Source organism: Triticum dicoccoides, chromosome 6A, assembly GCF_002162155.2.
Source record: "Triticum dicoccoides isolate Atlit2015 ecotype Zavitan chromosome 6A, WEW_v2.0, whole genome shotgun sequence".
NCBI lineage: Eukaryota > Viridiplantae > Streptophyta > Magnoliopsida > Poales > Poaceae > Triticum > Triticum dicoccoides.
The window spans coordinates 552,345,479-552,366,123 of NC_041390.1; the positions used below are offsets into that span (position 1 = coordinate 552,345,479).

At 46.9% G+C, this 20,645-nt stretch overlaps 1 protein-coding gene across 1 annotated transcript; it reads right to left on the minus strand.

The window, feature by feature from the left end:
- Window positions 1-11,379: 11,379 nt before the first annotated feature.
- Window positions 11,380-13,391, minus strand: LOC119317862 (probable galacturonosyltransferase 9). The gene is made up of 2 exons (XM_037592361.1): window positions 12,087-13,391; window positions 11,380-11,997 (listed from the first exon to the last, which is right to left on the minus strand). The coding sequence occupies exons 1-2, from the start codon at window positions 13,287-13,289 to the stop codon at window positions 11,719-11,721; spliced, it is 1,482 nt and encodes a 493-aa protein (XP_037448258.1). The 5' UTR covers window positions 13,290-13,391; the 3' UTR covers window positions 11,380-11,718.
- Between the last annotated feature and the right edge of the window lie 7,254 nt (window positions 13,392-20,645).

Below are 20,645 nucleotides of genomic sequence, written 5' to 3' on the forward strand. Positions count from 1 at the left end.
GACGATTCTAAATCGCAAACTGGATACGTGTTTATATTAAACGATGGAGCTGTCAGTTGGAGCAGTTCTAAACAGAGCGTCGTGGCGGGATCTACATGTGAAGCAGAGTACATTGCTGCTTCGGAAGCAGCGAATGAAGGAGTCTGTATGAAGGAGTTCACATCCGATCTAGGTGTCATACCTAGTGCATCGGGTCCAATGAAAATCTTTTGTGAAAATACGGGTGCAATTGCCTTGGCGAAAGAATCCAGATTTCACAAAAGAACCAAGCACATCAAGAGACGCTTCAACTCCATCCGGGATCAAGTCCAGGTGGGAGACATAGAGATTTGCAAGATACATACGGATCTAAATGTTGCAGACCCGTTGACTAAGCCTCTTCCACGAGCAAAACATGATCAGCACCAAGGCTCCATGGGTGTTAAAATCATTACTGTGTAATATAGATTATTGACTCTAGTGCAAGTGGGAGACTGAAGGAAATATGCCCTAGAGGCAATAATAGTGTTATTATTTATTTCCTTATTTCATGATAAATGTTTATTATTCATGCTAGAATTGTATTAACCGGAAACATAATACATGTGTGAATACATAGACAAACATAGTGTCACTAGTATGCCTCTACTTGACTAGCTCATTGATCAAAGATGGTTAAGTTTCCTAAACATAGACATGAGTTGTTATCTGATCAATGGGATCACATCATTAGGAGAATGTGTTGGAAATATGCCCTAGAGGCAATAATAAATTGGTTATTATTATATTTCCTTGTTCATGATAATCGTTTATTATCCATGCTAGAATTGTATTGATAGGAAACTCAGATACATGTGTGGATACATAGACAACACCATGTCCCTAGTAAGCCTCTAGTTGACTAGCTCGTTGATCAATAGATGGTTACGGTTTCCTGACCATGGACATTGGATGTCGTTGATAACGGGATCACATCATTGGAGAATGATGTGATGGACAAAGACCCAATCCTAAGCCTAGCACAAGATCATGTAGTTCGTATGCTAAAGCTTTTCTAATGTCAAGTATCATTTCCTTAGACCATGAGATTGTGCAACTCCCGGATACCGTAGGAGTGCTTTGGGTGTGCCAAACGTCACAACGTAACTGGGTGGCTATAAAGGTGCACTACGGGTATCTCCGAAAGTGTCTGTTGGGTTGGCACGAATCGAGACTGGGATTTGTCACTCCGTGTGATGGAGAGGTATCTCTGGGCCCACTCGATAGGACATCATCATAATGTGCACAATGTGATCAAGGAGTTGATCACGGGATGATGTGTTACAGAACGAGTAAAGAGACTTGCCGGTAACGAGATTGAACAAGGTATCGGGATACCGACGATCGAATCTCGGGCAAGTATCGTACCGCTAGACAAAGGGAATTGTATACGGGATTGATTAAGTCCTTGACATCGTGGTTCATCCGATGAGATCATCGTGGAACATGTGGGAGCCAACATGGGTATCCAGATCCCGCTGTTGGTTATTGACCGGAGAGTCATCTCGGTCATGTCTGCATGTCTCCCGAACCCGTAGGGTCTACACACTTAAGGTTCGGTGACGCTAGGGTTATAGAGATATTAGTATGCGGTAACCCGAAAATTGTTCGGAGTCCCGGATGAGATCCCGGATGTCACGAGGAGTTCCGAAATGGTCCGGAGGTAAAGAATTATATATAGGAAGTGCTATTTCGGCCATCGGGACAAGTTTCGGGGTCACCGGTATTGTACCGGGACCACCGGAAGGGTCCCGGGGGTCCACCGGGTGGGGCCACCCACCCCGGGGGCCACATGGGCTGTAGGGGTGTGCGCCTTGACCTATATGGGCCAAGGGCACCAGCCCCAAGAGGCCCATGCGCCAAGAGAAGAGGGAAAGGAAGAGTCCTAAAGGGGGAAGGCACAGGATGGACTCCTCCCTTGGCCGCACCCTTCCTTGGAGGAAGGGCCAAGGCTGCGCCCCCCCCCCCCCTCTCCCTTGGCCCTATATATAGTGGGGGGGGAAGGGAGGGCAACCATACCCAAGCCCTGGCGCCTCCCTCTCCCTCCCATGACACATCTCCCTCCTCCCGCAGCGCTTGGTGAAGCCCTGTTGGAATCCCTCTACTTCCACCACCACGCCGTCGTGCTGCTGGATCTCCATCAACCTCTCCTCCCCCCTTGCTGGATCAAGAAGGAGGAGACGTCGCTGCTCCGTACGTGTGTTGAACGCGGAGGTGCCGTCCGTTCGGCGCTAGGATCATCGGTGATTTGGATCACGACGAGTACGACTCCATCAACCCCGTTCTCTTGAACGCTTCCGCGCGCGATCTACAAGGGTATGTAGATCCACTCCTCCCTTGTTTCTAGATGACTCCATAGATAGATCTTGGTGACACGTAGGAAAATTTTGAATTTATGCTACGTTCCCCAACAGTGGCATCATGAGCTAGGTCTATGTGTAGTTTCTATGCACGAGTAGAACACAAAGTAGTTGTGGGCGTTGATTTTGTTCAATATGCTTACCGTTACTAGTCCAATCTTGTTTCGACGGTATTGTGGGATGAAGCGGCCTGGACCGACCTTACACGTACTCTTACGTGAGACAGGTTCCACCGTCTGACATGCACTAGTTGCATAAGGTGGCTAGCGGGTGTCTGTCTCTCCCACTTTAGTCGGATCGGATTCGATGAAAAGGGTCCTTATGAAGGGTAAATAGCAATTGGCATATCACGTTGTGGTTTTTGCGTAGGTAAGAAACGTTCTTGCTAGAAACCCATAGCAGCCACGTAAAACATGCAAACAACAATTAGAGGACGTCTAACTTGTTTTTGCAGGGTATGCTATGTGATGTGATATGGACAAAAGGATGTGATGAATGATATATGTGATGTATGAGATTGATCATGTTCTTGTAATAGGAATCACGACTTGCATGTCGATGAGTATGACAACCGGCAGGAGCCATAGGAGTTGTCTTTATTTATTTATGACCTGCGTGTCAACATAAACGTCATGTAATTACTTTACTTTATTGCTAACCGTTAGCTGTAGAAGTAGAAGTAATAGTTGGCAAGACAACTTCATGAAGACACGATGATGGAGATCATGATGATGGAGATCATGGTGTCATGCCGGTGACGATGATGATCATGGAGCCCCAAGATGGAGATCAAAGGAGCTATATGATATTGGCCATATCATGTCACTATTATTTGATTGCATGTGATGTTTATCATGTTTATACATCTTATTTGCTTAGAACGACGGTAGTAAATAAGATGATCCCTCATTAAAATTTCAAGAAAGTGTTCCCCCTAACTGTGCACCGTTGCGAAAGTTCGTCGTTTTGAAGCACCACGTGATGATCGGGTGTGATAGATTCTTACATTCGAATACAACGGGTGTTGATGAGCCTAACATGTACAGACATGGCCTCGGAACACATGCGAAACACTTAGGTTAACTTGACAAGCCTAGCATGTACAGACATGGCCTCGGAACACAAGAGACCGAAAGGTCGAGCATGAGTCGTATAGAAGATATGATCAACATGAAGATGTTCACCGATGTTGACTAGTCCATCTCACGTGATGATCGGACACGGCCTAGTTGACTCGGATCATGTAATCACTTAGATGACTAGAGGGATGTCTATCTGAGTGGGAGTTCATAAGATGAACTTGTTTATCCTGAACATAGTCAAAAGGATTTTGCAAATTATGTCGTAGCTCGCGCTTTAGTTCTACTGTTTAGATATGTTCCTAGAGAAAAATTAGTTGAAAGTTGATAGTAGCAATTATGCGGACTAGGTCCGTATACCGAGGATTGTCCTCATTGCTTCATAGAAGGCTTATGTCCTTAATGCACCACTCAGTGTGCTGAACCACGAACGTTGTCTGTGGATGTTGCGAACATCTGACATACACATTTTGATAACTATGTGATAGTTCAGTTAAACGGTTTAGAGTTGAGGCACCGAAGACGTTTCGAGACGTCGCGAAACATATGAGATGTTTTGAGGACTGAAATTGGGATTTCAGGCTCGTGCCCACGTCAAGAGGTATAAGATCTCCGACGATTTTCTTAGCCTGCAAACTAAGGGAGAAAAGCTCAATTGTTGAGCTTGTGCTCAGATTGTCTGAGTACAACAATCATTTGAATCGAGTGGGAGTTGATCTTCCAGATGAGATAGTGATGTTTCTCCGAAGTCATTACCACCAAGCTGCTAGAGCTTCGTGATGAACTATAATATATCAGGGACATATATGATGATCCTTGAGATATTCGCGATGTTTGACACCACAAAAGTAGAAATCAAGAAGGAGCATCAATTGTTGATGGTTGGTGAAACCACTAGTTTCAAGAAGGGCAAGGGTAAGAAGGGATACTTCATGAAACGGCAAATCAGCTGCTGCTCTAGTGAAGAAACCCAAGGTTGAACCCAAACCCGAGACTAAGTGCTTCTGTAATAAGGGGAACAGCCACTGGAGCAGAATTACCCTAGATACTTGGTAGATGAGAAGGCTGGCAAGGTCGATAGAAGTATATTGGACATACATTGTGTTAATGTGTACTTTACTAGTACTCCTAGTAGCACCAGGGTATTAGATACTGGTTCGGTTGCTAAGTGTTAGTAACTCAAAATAAAAGCTACGGAATAAACGGAGACTAGCTAAAGGTGAGCTGACGATATGTGTTGGAAGTGTTTCCAATGTTGATATGATCAAGCATCGCACGCTCCCTCTACCATCGAGATTGGTGTTTGCGTTGAGCATAGACATGATTGGATTATGTCTATCGCAATACGGTTATTCATTTAAGGAGAATAATGGTTACTCTATTTATTTGAATAATACCTTCAATGGTCTTACACCTAAAATGAATAGTTCATTGAATCTCGATCATAGTGATACGCTTGTTCATGCCAAAAGATATAAGATAGTAATGATAGTACCACCTACTTGTGGCACTGCCACTTAAGTCATATCGGTATAAAACGCATGAAGAGGCTCCATGTTGATGGATCTTTGGACTCACTCATTTTTGAAAAGTTTGAGACATGCGAACCATGTTTGTTGGTAGATATGCATGAAGAAACTCTATACAGATGGATCGTTTGGACTCACTTGATTTTGAATCACTTGAGACATGCAAATCATACCACATGGGCAAGATGACTGAAAGCCTCGTTTTCAGTAAAATGGAACTAGAAAGCAACTTGTTGGAAGTAATACATTTTGATGTGTGCAGTCCAATGAGTGCTGAGGCGTGTAGTGGATATCATTATGTTCTTACTTCACAGATGATTTGAGTAGATGTTGAGTATATTTACTTGATGAATCACGAGTCTGAATTATTGAAAGGTTCAAGTAATTTCAGGGTGAAGTTGAAAGATCATCGTGACAAGAGGATAAAATATCTATGATATGATCATAGAGATGAATATCTGAATTACGAGTTTGGCATAGAATTAAGACATTGTGGAAATTGTTTCACAACTAATACAGCCTGGAACACCATAGTGTGATGGTGTGTCCGAACATCATAACTGCACCCTATTGGATATGATTCATACCATGATGTCTCTTATCGAATTACCACGATAGTTTATGGGTTAGGCATTAGAGACAACCGCATTCACTTTAAATAGGGCACCACGTAATTCTGATGAGATGACACCGTATGAACTATGGTTTAGGGAAACCTAAGCTGTCATTTCTTAAAAGTTTGGGGCTGCGACGCTTATGTGAAAAAGTTTCAGGCTGATAAGCTCGAACCCAAAGCGGATAAATGCATCTTCATAGGACACCCAAAACAATTGGGTATACCTCCTATCTCAGATCCGAAAGCAATAAGGGATTGTTTCTGGAACCAGGTCCTTTCTCGAGGAAAAGTTTCTCTCGAAAGAATTGAGTGGGAGGATGGTGGAGACTTGATGAGGTTATTGAACCGTCTCTTCAACTAGTGTGTGGAAGGGCACAGGAAGTTGTTCCTGTGGCACCTACACCAATTGAAGTGGAAGCTTATGATAGTGGTCATGAAACTTCAGATCAAGTCACTACCAAACCTCATGGGATGACAAGGATGCGTACTACTTCAGAGTGGTACGTAATCCTGTCTTGGAAGTCATGTTGCTAGACAACAATGAACCTACGAGCTATGGAGAAGCGATGGTGGGCCCGGATTCTGATAAATGGCGCGAGGCCATAAAATCCGAGAGAGGATCCATGTATGAAAACAAAGTGTAGACTTTGGCAGAACGGCTCGATGGTCGTAAGGCTATTGAGTACAGATGGATTTTAAAAGGAAGACGGACAATGATGGTAAGTATCACCATTAAGAAAGCTCGACTTGTCGTTAAGATGTTTTCTGACAAGTTCAAGGAGTTGACTACGATGAGACTTTCTCACTCATAGCGATGCTAAGAGTCTGTTGGAATTATATTAGCGATTACTGCATTATTTATGAAATCTTGCAGATAGGATGTCAAAACATTGTTTCCTCGACGATTTTCTTGAGGAAAGGTTGTATGTGATACAACCGGAAGGTTTTGTCAATCCTGAAAGATGCTAATAAGTATGCAAAGCTCCAGCAATCCTTCTAAGGACTGGAGTAAGCATCTCGGAGTTGGAATGTACGCTTTGATGAGATGATCAAAGATTTTGGGTGTATACAAAGTTTATGAGAAACTTGTATTTCCAAAGAAGTGAGTGGGAGCACTATAGAATTTCTGATGAATATATGTTGTTGACATATTGTTGATCAGAAATGACGTAGAATTTTTGGAAAGCATATAGGGTTATTTGGAAAGTATTTTTCAATGGAAAGCCTGGATTAAGCTACTTGAACATTGAGCATCAAGATCTATAAGGATAGATCAAAATTCTTAATGGTACTTTCAAATGAGCACATACCTTGACATGATCTTGAAGGTGTTCAAGATGGATCAGTCAAAGAAGGAGTTCTTGCCTGAGTTGTAAGGTATGAAGTTAAGACTTAAAGCTCGACCGCGGCAGAATAGAGAGAAAGGATGAAGGTCGTCCCCTATGCCTTAGACGTAGGCTCTACAGTATGCTATGCTGTGTACCGCACCTGAAGTGTGCCTTGCCATGAGTCAGTCAAGGGGTACAAGAGTGATCCAAGAATGGATCACAGGACAGCGGTCAAAGTTATCCTTAGTAACTAGTGGACTAAGGAATTTTCTCGATTATGGAGGTGGTAAAAGAGTTCGTCGTAAAGGGTTACACCGATGCAAACTTTGACACTAATCTAGATTATTCTGAGTAGTAAACTGGATTCGTATAGTAGAACAGTTATTTGGAATAGCTCCAAATAGAACGTGGTAGCTGCATCTGGGAGATGACATAGAGATTTGTAAAGCACACATGGATCTGAAAGATTCAGACCCGTTGACTATAACATCTCTCACAAGCATAACATGATCAAACCCAGAACTCATCGAGTGTTAATCACATGGTAATGTGAACTAGATTATTGACTCTAGTAAACTCTTTGGGTGTTAGTCACATGGGGATGTGACCTTGAGTGTTAATCACATATCGATGTGAACTGGATTATTGACTCTAGTGCAAGTGGGAGACTGTTGGAAATATGCCCTAGAGGCAATAATAAATTGGTTATTATTATATTTCCTTGTTCATGATAATCGTTTATTATCCATGCTAGAATTGTATTGATAGGAAACTCAGATACATGTGTGGATACATAGACAACACCATGTCCCTAGTAAGCCTCTAGTTGACTAGCTCGTTGATCAATAGATGGTTACGGTTTCCTGACCATGGACATTGGATGTCGTTGATAACGGGATCACATCATTGGAGAATGATGTGATGGACAAAGACCCAATCCTAAGCCTAGCACAAGATCATGTAGTTCGTATGCTAAAGCTTTTCTAATGTCAAGTATCATTTCCTTAGACCATGAGATTGTGCAACTCCCGGATACCGTAGGAGTGCTTTGGGTGTGCCAAACGTCACAACGTAACTGGGTGGCTATAAAGGTGCACTACGGGTATCTCCAAAAGTGTCTGTTGGGTTGCCACGAATCGAGACTGGGATTTGTCACTCCGTGTGATGGAGAGGTATCTCTGGGCCCACTCGGTAGGACATCATCATAATGTGCACAATGTGATCAAGGATTTGATCACGGGATGATGTGTTACGGAACGAGTAAAGAGACTTGCCGGTAACGAGATTGAACAAGGTATCGGGATACCGACGATCGAATCTCGGGCAAGTATCGTACCGCTAGACAAAGGGAATTGTATACGGGATTGATTAAGTCCTTGACATCGTGGTTCATCCGATGAGATCATCATGGAACATGTGGGAGCCAACATGGGTATCCAGATCCCGCTGTTGGTTATTGACCGGAGAGTCATCTCGGTCATGTCTGCATGTCTCTCGAACCCGTAGGGTCTACACACTTAAGGTTCGGTGACGCTAGGGTTATAGAGATATTAGTATGTGGTAACCCGAAAGTTGTTCGGAGTCCGGATGAGATCCCGGACGTCACGAGGAGTTCCGGAATGGTCCGGAGGTAAAGAATTATATATAGGAAGTGCTATTTCGGCCATCGGGACAAGTTTCGGGGTCACCGGTATTGTACCGGGACCACCGGAAGGGTCCCGGGGGTCCACCGGGTGGGGCCACCCACCCCGGGGGGCCACATGGGCTGTAGGGGTGTGCGCCTTGACCTATATGGGCCAAGGGCACCAGCCCCAAGAGGCCCATGCGCCAAGAGAAGAGGGAAAGGAAGAGTCCTAAAGGGGGAAGGCACCTCCTAGGTGCCTTGGGGAGGATGGACTCCTCCCTTGGCCACACCCTTCCTTGGAGGAAGGGCCAAGGCTGCGCCCCCCCCCCCTCTCCCTTGGCCCTATATATAGTGGGGGGAAGGGAGGGCAACCATACCCAAGCCCTGGCGCCTCCCTCTCCCTCCCATGACACATCTCCCTCCTCCCGCAGCGCTTGGCGAAGCCCTGTTGGAATCCCGCTACTTCCACCACCACGCCGTCGTGCTGCTGGATCTCCATCAACCTCTCCTCCCCCCTTGCTGGATCAAGAAGGAGGAGACGTCACTGCTCCGTACGTGTGTTGAACGCGAAGGTGCCGTCCGTTCAGCGCTAGGATCATCGGTGATTTGGATCACGACGAGTACGACTCCATCAACCCCGTTCTCTTGAACGCTTCCGCGCGCGATCTACAAGGGTATGTAGATCCACTCCTCCCTCGTTGCTAGATGACTCCATAGATAGATCTTGGTGACACGTAGGAAAATTTTGAATTTATGCTATGTTCCCCAACAGAATGATGTGATTGATTTGACCCATTCCGTTAGCTTAGCACTTGATCGTTTGTTTACTGCTATTGCTTTCTTCATGACTTATACATGTTCTTATGACTATGAGATTATGCAACTCCCGAATACCAGAGGAACACTTTGTGTGCTACCAAACGTCACAACGTAACTGGGTGACTATAAAGGTGCTCTATAGGTGTCTCCGATGGTACTTGTTGAGTTGGCATAGATCAAGATTAGGATTTGTCACTCCGATTGTCGGAGAGGTATCTCTGGGCCCTCTTGGTAATACACATCACTATAAGCCTTGCAAGCATGATAATTAATGAGTTAGTTACGGGATGATGTATTACAAAACGAGTAAAGAGACTTGCCGGTAACGAGATTGAACTAGGTATTGGATACCGACGATCAAATCTCGGGCAAGTAACATACCGATGACAAAGAGAACAATGTATAGTGTTGTGCGGTTTGACCGATAAAGATCTTCGTAGAATATGTAGGAACCAATATGAGCATCCAGATTCCGCTATTGGTTATTGACCGGAGATGTGTCTCGGTCATGTCTACATAGTTCTCGAACCCGTAGGGTCCGCACGCTTAAAGTTCTGTGACGATCGGTTGTATGAGTTTATATGTTTTGATGTACCGAAGGTAGTTCGGAGTCCCGGATGTGATCACGGACATGACGAGAAGTCTCAAAATGGTCGAGACATAAAGATTGATATATTGGAATCCTACATTTGGACATCGGAATAGTTCCGAGTGAAATCGGGATTTTACCGGAGTACCGGAGGGGTTACCAGAACCTCCCGGGGCTAATGGGCCTTGTTGGGACATAAGGGAAAGAGACAGGGGTCGGCCTAGGGCAGGCAGCGCGCCCCCTTTCCCCTGTCCGAATTGGACTAGGAGAAGGGGGGCGGCGCCCCCTTTCCTTCTCTTTCTCTCCCTGCCTTTCCCCCTCCTAGTAGGAGTAGGAAAGGGAGGAATCCTAATCCTACTAGGAGGAGGATTCCTCCTCCTAGGCGCGCCAACAAGGGCCGGCCGGCCTCCCCCTTGCTCCTTTATATACAGGGGCAGGGGGCACCTCGAGACACACAGGTTGATCACAAAGATCTCACTCAACCGTGTGCGGTGCCCCCCTCCACCATAATCCACCTCGGTCATACTGTAGCGGTGTTTAGGCGAAGCCCTGCTGCGGTAGCTTCATCAACATCGTCACCACGCCGTCGTGCTGACGAAACTCTTCCCCGAGCTCTACTGGATCGTGAGTTCGGGGACGTCACCGAGCTGAACGTGTGCTGAACGCGGAGGTGCCGTACGTTTGGTACTGAGGATCGGTCGATCGTGAATACGTACGACTACATCAACCGCGTTGTCATAACGCTTCCGCTTAACGGTCTACGAGGGTACGTAGACGACTCTCTCCCCTCTCGTTGCTATGCATCACCATGATCCTGCGTGTGCGTAGGAGTTTTTTTGAAATTACTACGTTCCCCAACAATACTCTCATGGTCTAAGGAATTATGCAAGCATTAACCATCTTTGTGTTATTAACCATAAAACTTGTGATGGATGTATCTCATAGCAAAACATCAATCCGGGTTGATTCAACACAAATGTTCTTCTAACATTGTGCCCTCAAAGTTGCTGGCATAGACATGCCCATGATTAGGAAAACAGAACCATCATGCAACACTTGAGCTAGTCATAGAGGCCAGACTAGGAATACATTTTACCGTCTATTATTCCACACGTGCATATGAGTCTTCCTCCGAGCCTCGTGGTTATTATAGACTCAAGAACCACAACAGTTATAGCATGAAACATAAACATAATTATGAACAAGGAGATAATCAATAACTTTTATTATTGCCTCTAGGACATATTTCCAACAAAAATAACAACTTTATTATTGCCTATAGGGCATATTTTCTTCATCTATGATGGGCTTCCTCAAATGCCCGAGGTCTTCATTAGCAAGCAAGTTGGATGCACACCCACTTAGTTTTCGTTGAGTTTTCATACACTTATAGCTCTTAGTGCATCTGTTGCATGGCAATCCCTACTCCTCACATTGATATCGATTGATGGGCATCTCCATAGTCCGGCGATCCGCCGAGTTGATGTGAGACTTTCTTCCTCTTGACTTCTCCTTATTGATCTATCATCACATTCTATTCCACCTATAGTGTTATATTCATGTCTCACGCTCATGTATTGCATGGAGTCGAAAATGTTAAAGCACGTTAGAAGTACGATCCAATTGTCTGGTTTGACACCGGGGTGCTCATGATTTAATCTTTAGGTTGGAAGTGCCAATCGCTGACCCCTATATATACCAAGAAAAAACGGTGAAACCAAAACTCTGTTCAGAGCTACGTCTGACTGTCCAGAATTCAGAGCCCGAAGTTGCAAAGCGTGAGGAACTCCATGTCGGTGTCGACGTACTTTGTCCAGAGATGCTTGTACTGGTTGAAGGCGACGTCGAGCCATGGCTTCAAGTTGCCGTTGAAGTGTATCACCGCGGCTCCCCGGATGTCTTCGGGCCTGACGTGCGGGTTGTAGCCGAGACCCATGACGTGCCACCACCTGTCCAGCGGCCTCGTTTTGCCGTAGAACGTCATCAGCCCCGCCGGCAGCACGGAGGCCGCGTCCCACAACGTCCCGTTCTCGTTCTGCCATGGCAACAAAACAGACAATGGAGAGCACGTCGTCAAGCTAGCTAGCTCAAAATCGTTCGTGTTTCAGGCGTGGGCAAGCTCACCATGTCCATGAGCTGGTGGAACTGGTCGGTGCACTGGTCGCGGCGCCACGCCTGGAGGTCGAACACGTTGACGCCGTAGGACCAGGCGCACGCGCTGGGGCTGAACCGCTCCCGCACGGCGGCCTCCGAGAAGTTGAGGTACTTGCCGTACCGCCGGAACCCGCCGAAGCAGGTGTCCAGTGCGCCGTTCACTTGGCCGCCCAGGTCGACGCGCCACAGCTCGGCCAGGTCCCTCTGCACCACCACGTCGTCCTCCAGGAGCACCACCCGCTGCAGCGCCGGGAACATCTCGGGGAGGTAGAACCGCAGGTAGTCGAGCTCCCGCAGCGCCACGTCCCTGTTCCCGGCCTCGATCTGCCTCAGCACGGGCGAGTAGGAGGCGTTGAGGAATGGGAAGTCGGAGGCCGCGAGGAGCTGCACGTGCGCGCCCAGCGGCGGCGGCCTGCGCGCGAACCAGACGCGGAAGGCCGGGAGGTACATGGGCGCGGTGACCACGTGGAAGACGTGGCGCGAGGGCTCGGTCGCGGCGCGCGCGGCGGAGGCCACCACGACGGACACCGCGAGGATGTTGTCGGAGAAGATGGCGTAGTGGTACAGCGACGGGTCGGTGAGCTCCGGCGGCGGGATGGCGGGGTCGGCGTCGGGGACGGCGGACGCGTTGGCGAGGAGGGACTCCATGAGCCGCATGGCGAGGCAGTGGAGGGACTTGGGCGTGGAGACCGCGGCGATGCGCGAGTTGAGCTGGCCGTCGCGGCGGGCGCGGAGGAGCTGCTGCCCGACGGCGAAGACGGTGTCGGAGAGCTTCAGGATCTTGGACTGCGTGTCGAACGCCTCCTTGGCGCCCGCGGCGAGGGCGCGCGCGCGCTTCACGTGCCCGCGGGCCTCCTTCTCCAGCAGCGCCACCGTGGAGACGGAGAGGCGGGAGGAGAGCGCGGAGAGGCGCGAGGAGGTGGACAGGAAGGACTCCGTCTGGGACGCGGAGTCGGAGCTGAGGCGGCGCGCGTGGGCCGCGTACGCCGCCAGCACGGCCGCGTGGTCCTCCGCGTGCCGGCGGACGGCCGCCAGGCGCCAGGCCGGGGAGTTGGGGACCGCCGTGGTGATGGTGGTCGCGGACAAGAAGAAGACGACGCAGGCGAGGAAGAGGAGCGTGACCAGCGCCGCGAACGCCGCGCGGCGCGGCGCGTGCGATCGGCCGCCGGCCATCTCCTAGCTGCGCCTAGTAGAAGGACGCCGCTGAGCAACGGAGAGTGGACGAGGAGATCGTTTCGCGCGCGCTGTTTCCCCTACGCCGTCGCCGGTGGGCTTTTGTTTAGAGGGTTTGGTTGGGTTCAACTCCTTGTGGTGTCCCGCGACCGGATTTTTGTCAGTGTGCCCGGTGGGGTGGCACTTTGACTCTTTGGAGGATGATGATGATCAGTGAGCGGAGTGGTGAGGCCCCGGTCGCCGGACGGCGACGGCCTCCATTGCCCAACTGACATGGCAGATATCCGAGCCCATTGTCAGCGAGCTTGGTTCAGAACTTCAGTTGCGTTACTGAACATAAACCAGTGTATTCAGTGGACTAAAGATAAACTAATGCGCTAATGCTAGTGACTCTGGTTTTTTTTTTGGAAGTGGTAGTGGCTCTGGTTTGGTCGCACTAGCTTTGGCTAGTGGTGCGTGCATGTTCAAAATTTGCCTAACAGTGTGGCTGTGTGGGCAGGATTTTCCAAAGGTTGCCCCTGTCCTCTTGATTGGAAATGGGAACATGATTTGAACATTCAGGGCAATTTTAGAAAAAAAAATTTTAAACATAAACAATATTTTTACTTTTTGAAAATTTCACTAAAACAAAGATATTTCTGCAATTGAAAAATAATAAATGCATTTTTTAGAAATCTCTAATAACTTAGCGAAACCCAAATATTTTTTGAAAAATTGGGAATAGTTTTTGAATTTTATTTTTTTGGGAACGAGAATGAAGAATTAAAGTTCTGGATATTTTTCAAAACGGAGATAAATTTTTTAATTCTTAATATTTTTTGAAAATATGTACAAAAATTGAAATTATGAAAAAAGGTATAATTTGTTTTATAAAATATTGTATTTACAAAAAAGGAAAAAGGAAAACTAAATTTGAAGGGAAAAGGGAGAAGAGAAAAGAACAGAGAAAGAAAACAGAAATAGAACACTGAAAAGAAACAAAAATGTGTCGGCGTTCGTGCGAAGCTCTGACTTTTTGCCACTATATGCAGCAAATAGGGTTTCCCCAACTGTGTGGAAATCCCAGCAAGAAGAAACGGTGAAACCAAAACTCTATTGAGAGGTCTCCAGAATCTAGAGCCCGAAATTGCAAAGCGTGAGGAACTCCATGTCGGTGTCGACGTACTTTGTCTAGAGATGCTTGTACTGGTTGAAGGCATCAAATAACGGATGGGTCTTGTCCATCACATCATTTTCTAATGATGTGATTTCGTTCATCAAATGACGATACATGTCTATGGTCGGGAAACTTAACATCTTTGATTAACGAACTAGTCAAGTAGAGGCATACTAGGGACACTCTGTTTTGTCTATGTATTCACACATGTACTAAGTTTCCGGTTAATACAATTCTAACATGAATAATAAACATTTATCATGATATAAGAAAATATAAATAACAACTTTATTATTGCCTCTAGGGCATATTTCCTTCATGAGACCTGACTCGCCTCTGTCTATGGTGCATATGAAGGTGGACTCGCCGGCAACCTCATGTGAGGGACAAGATTCACCTTTGTCATGTGTCTGAGTCCATGGTGTCAGTGCTACTTGTGGTTGTTGATCTTGAGGTGGACGGTATGTTTGCGCCTGATCATTGGAGCCTAGCCAGCCGCTCGCCTTTGTGGACCATGGAGGTTCCGACGTTGCGGTCACCCACTCGCACGTGAACATCGGCAGGTGGCATGTATGTGTGACAAGGTTGATGGGATTCTCTTCCAGATAGAGCTTCGCACCTTGCTCGCACATTTGAAGGCGCCTAGCCCTGGATCTGGCAAGACGATTGTGGAGGAGCCTCTCGGGAGCAAACGAAAGAAGAATGGCACCACAGGAAAGAAGTCTGCAACTGCTTGATGGATGGCCGTCAGTCTCTTCGGTTATCCTTATGGTCTGGTTTGTCTCCGTGGATTTTGCGTTGTCCGCGGTCTTCGACCGAGGTGGTTGGTGGTCGTTGCTTGTTGGATATGATTGTCGGGCTGATTGTTCGTGTATGGAGTTGCATGCTCTGTGAGTAGTCCATATATTATTAGTTTGTATCAGTATTCACTTGATTTTTCATTAATCAACTGGGTTTGTTTTCTACTTAATTAACCGATGAGGCCAATCTTTTGCCTGTGTTTAACAAAAAAAGAAAAACTCACAACATTTGCCAGATGCTTATCCTGCCTAGCAAGTTTGAATCGCACACTTCAGCGTCCTCTCTGTCGAGTTTGATTAATGTTGGAACATCTAGACATGTCATCTTTAGGTTGAAAGTGCCAAAAGTTGGCAAATCGCTGACCCCTATATTTACCAAGAAAAAACGGTGAAACCAAAACTCTGTTCAGAGCTACAGTACGTCTGGACTCTCCAGAATTCAGAGCCCAAAATTGCAAAGCGTGAGGAACTCCATGTCGGTGTCCACGTACTTTGTCCAGAGATGCTTGTACTGGTTGAAGGCGACGTCGAGCCATGGCTTCAAGTTGCCGTTGAAGTGTATCACCGCGGCTCCCCGGATGTCCTCGGTGAAAGAACATGCGGTGCCGCCATGTTTGGTTTTGGTAATTGATGACAATCTCTATGGACTAATGGTTTCCTTGAGTTATATTTGAAGGTTTTGTCCATCGGATTTTCTTGGAGTGCATGTGTTGATTTCAAGGAGAGTTTGTGTTGACCAAGGTGTTATTCAAGGAATTATCCAAAGATTGGTCATGTGAGAGTTGAGCTTATTACAAGCATGTCTTGAAGAAGAAGATTGTGTGATCATTCATGTCTACCTTCAAGACATCATTCAAATGAAGAGAATTGGAAAGGTTCAAGGTTGATCAAGACTAAGTCAAGAGTGAATCAAGTTGATCAACTCACAAAGCGCAGAAGATGTACCGAGAGGGATCAAGTGATCCCATGCTATGGTAATAATTGTCAATTACGCTTTGTGTACTAACCCATGGTCTTCGTGAGAGGTCTTTGTGGGGTTAGGTTGCGGTGTGCAAGTTCAAGTGGAGCATCATGAAGAGATCAAATGCTTGAAGCTTGCCGTCCTTTGTGGTGATAATGGACTTGTGGAGATGTGCGGAAGAGTGGCTCACCCATAGTGGAGTATGGGGGAGCAATCAACTAGTCTTCATCGAGTCAACACAATCAAGAAAGGTGGTCCAACTTGAGGGAGTCAAGCTTGTCATCATCTAGCTCAAGTGGACCATGTGCAAGGCAAAGGTTTGCCCTTGATAGGTTTTCTATTTTACCGGTCTCATGATGGTAGTTGGGAGACCGGGTTATAGGATCGATTGTCGTACTATCAAGGGGGGCTCTCGATGAGTAGCTTGATCGTATCGTTCGTAGAGAGCTCAAACCATTGCATCCTTACATCATCTTTCTTGGTTCTTGTTTGGTTCTCTTTGTGAGTCTTAGAGCTTATGGTCATCTTGATGACAAGCTTGAGTTCATCGAAAACGGAGTTCGCATGCATCTTCTATGATGTTTTCGATGTTGGAGGTTTTGCCGATTCTTCTCGGTTGGAGGTTTCACTCCTCTTTTTGTTAGGCATACCTCCCCTTCCTCTTCTTACTATTACCAGTCGCTGTTTTGATGCTACTCGTCGTCTTGTTTCCAACAAGCTTGAGTTTGCTCAATTCGGAGCTCATATGCAGAAGTTATGGCAGTTCTTGTTTTCTTGGAAGTGGTTTTTGTCTGGTCCCAGCGGTAGTACCACGAGCCCCAGCGGTAGTACCGCTTGAAGCTCTCAACCGTTGTACCGCTGCTTCCGGGCGGTGGTACCGCCATCTTGCTCAGCAAAGACTTGGGCGGTTGTTCCGGCCAGGCACCGCCCAAGTACCAGTCAGGCCTCTGTTTTCATGCGGTACTCGGGCGGTGGTGGCCCGGTTGGTCCGGTCGTACCGGTACCACCGGTGTCTGGAGCGGTTCTACCGCTCAGGAGTTAGCCGCCCGAGCGCTCAAGGCCATGCGGTTGCACCGGCCCGGTACCGCTCGACTACCGCACTCAGGGGTGACTCCCTTCTGTTCCTATGCGGTGGTTGAGCGGTGGCTGGGCGGTTGCTCCGGTTGTTCTTCTCAACCGGTGCTACCGCCTGGTCGCCCGGTTGTACCGCCTGGTATGGTTCTGCACGTATACTATGAGTCCCGGTTGTACCGGGACCAGGAGCGGTAGTATCGCTCGTGTGCGGGCTGAGCACATAACGGTTGGATTTCCCCCCTCCTATAAAAGGGGGTCTTCTTCCCCAATGAACCCTATCTCTTGAGCTCGTTTTTGCCCCCATTGTTGACCTTCTTTGAGCTTGCTAACTCTCATCCCTCCATGGATTCTTGCTAGTTTTTGAGGGAAAAGAGAGAGGAGATCTAGATCTACATTTCCACCAATCACTTTTTCCTCTATGTGAGGGGAACCCCTTGGATCTAGATCTTGGAGTTCTTGGTGTTCTCCTTCTTGTTCTTCCTCTCATTTTCCTCCCTAGCATTAGTTGCTCCGGTGGGATTTGAGAGAGAAGGACTTGTGCACTCCGTGTGCCCTTGCCATTGCATTTGGTGCATCGGTTTGAGTTCTCCACGGTGATACGTGGAAGTGAAGTTTGAGAAGCTTATTACTCTTGGGTGTTTGGGCACCCTAGAGCTTGTTCCTCTTGGGTGCCTTGGCGCCCTAGACGGTTGGTGTTGTTCGGAGCTCAATCATTGTGGTGTAAAGCTCCGGGCAAGCGTCGGGGTCTCCAATTAGGTTGTGGAGATCGCCCTGAGCAATTTGACGGGTACCGGTGACCGCCCCCAAGGGTTGCCAGAGTGTACGGGTTCGGTGACCGCCCCCAAGGGTTGCCATTTGTACGGGTTTGGTGACCGCCCTCAAGGGTCCCTTAGTGGAATCACGGCATCTTGCATTGTGCGAGGGCGTGAGGAGATTACGGTGGCCCTAGTGGCTTCTTGGGGAGCATTGTGCCTCCACACCGCTTCAAACGGAAATTAGCATCCACAAGGGTGTGAACTTCGGGATACATCATCGTCTTCGCGTGCCTCGGTTATCTCTTACCCGAGCTCTTTACTTATGCACTTTACTTTGTGATAGCCATATTGTTTCTTGTCATATATCTTGCTATCACCTAGTAGTTTATCTTGCTTAGCATAAGTTGTTGGTGCATATAGGTGAGCCTAGTTGTTGTAGGTTTTGTGCTTGAAAAATTAACCGCTAGGTTTATTCCGCATTTGTTCAAGCCTAAACCGTAATTATTTTAAAACGCCTATTCACCCCCCCCCCCTCTAGGCGACATCCACGATCTTTCACTCGGGCCTGACGTGCTGGTTGTAGCCGAGACCCATGACGTGCCACCACCTGTCCAGCGTCCTCGTGTTGCCGTAGAACGTCATCAGCATTAATAAGAATTCCTCTAGCTTAGATTACTTTGGGCAATGGAGAGGGTTGTAGGTCGCTTCCTGTTGTATTCCATTATCTTCTCATCAGACACTTGGGCATCCCAATTTTGACCCCAATTCAGTTGTTCTCGCAGATTTTCACCTAGGGCATTTGCATTCCCATGATTAGGCGTGATTGTCAGGTCCTTAAATGGAGAACATTCTTCTGATCATAATGGAGATGCAGGTGGATGATGATTATTCATCTGTGTGAAGGTAAATCCATGGGGAAGTGAAGAAATCAGTACAAGCACATAATTGAGCATTAATACTCGCTCCTTATTGATGATTTTTTTGCGGGTCGCTCTTTATTGATGATGATTACTTACGAGAAAGGATATGGGCTTCCTTGGCGCTCCAATTGGTGAGGGATTTGTTGCAGAAAGAGCTCCATGAGCATGTCGTGGGAGGCATGGAGGGCCGTCGGCGACGTGCGCGGGTAGGCGTGGAGCGAACGCGCGCTGGGGGCGGCCGGGCGCGGGGGCGCGCAAGGTGGCGTCTGGAACGGGCACTGGCGGGGGAGCAGGGGCGGCCGGGCGGGCGCGGATGTCGGGGGAGGCCGGGCGTGGCGGGCACTGATGGAGGAGTGTTGGCTGTGGTAGAGGAGCAAGGGCGGACGGGGAGCAGGGGCGACCGAGCGCGGAGCCAGGAGTGGGGGCGGAGGGGCAGGAGCGGCTGGGCGCGTCGGATGCAGCGGGGCAGAGGAGGATTAAGCGGAGGGCGTGAGTTGCTGCGTGGAGGAAAGTTTAGTGGCTTAACCATACACTAACAGCGTGGTTGATGCTAAACATTAAACATTGAGATGATTTTGATCGTCGGATCTCTCCATTAGACGGCTGAGATGTATTGGTTCTCCGCCCTCTCGTGCTTTTATAGGGGTAGTAAATAGTAGATAGATAGATAGATAGATAGATAGATAGATAGATAGATAGATAGATTATGTCATGAACTGAAATGCACGATCTTCATAGGGATCACTTTTCACGATACCTAAAGGTGGTAGTTATATTATATCATGAACTGAAATGCATGATCTTCACATGGATCATTAATTTGACCAGACGATACCAATGCTGAGTGGCATTTTTTAGTAGTTGAGATTTTAGTAGCAAAATTAAGTAGTATGACACAACTAATGACGAAACTGACAAAAATGTTTTTTTTAAATGTGTGAATGTTTTTTAAAATTTGATAACTTTTTAAATTTTGTTTTTGCTCTAATCTTTGAACCTTTTCAAATTAATGACTTTTTAATATTTCGGAACCTATTTAAAATTTATGAACTTTTTCAAATTTACTAACTTTTTAAAATTTGTAAACTTTTTTTTGAATTGTTTTAAAATTTGTAATTTTTTTCAAACTCATGATATTTTTAAAAGATTTGCTTAGATCTTCTTTCTCCAATCTTGGATTAGAGAAGGAGATATTCACGACTACTGGCGATTTCATTATGGGCAGCTCATGATCTTCATATCAATCTAGTATTATTCATCTCTGTATCTATTCTTTCTTAGCTAAACAGGTGAAAGGTCTATCCAATTTAGTTATATTATATCATGAACTGAAATGCACGATCTTCACAGGGATCACTTTTCATGATACCTAAAAGGTGGAATAGTGATTTTCAAATCACTACCTGCATGAACTTTTTCCAAATCACGAATTTTATCAGATTCATGCTCGCGTTTGATGGGCAGGGCTAGCACTTTGGCAGATTCGTGATTTTTTTAGCATTGCAGATTCGTGACTAGGTCGATCATTCTCGCATGGGTCTAAAGCCGGCCTGTAGTAGACTTCGGACCATTATCTGAACCAAAGTAAGCCGTAAATTCCTGGCGGCCTGGTGCTAATCCTTTTGTTTTTGAGAACGGCCTGGTGCTAATCTGAAACGTCAAAATGTCCGCAGCCTCTAGCAGCAGGGCC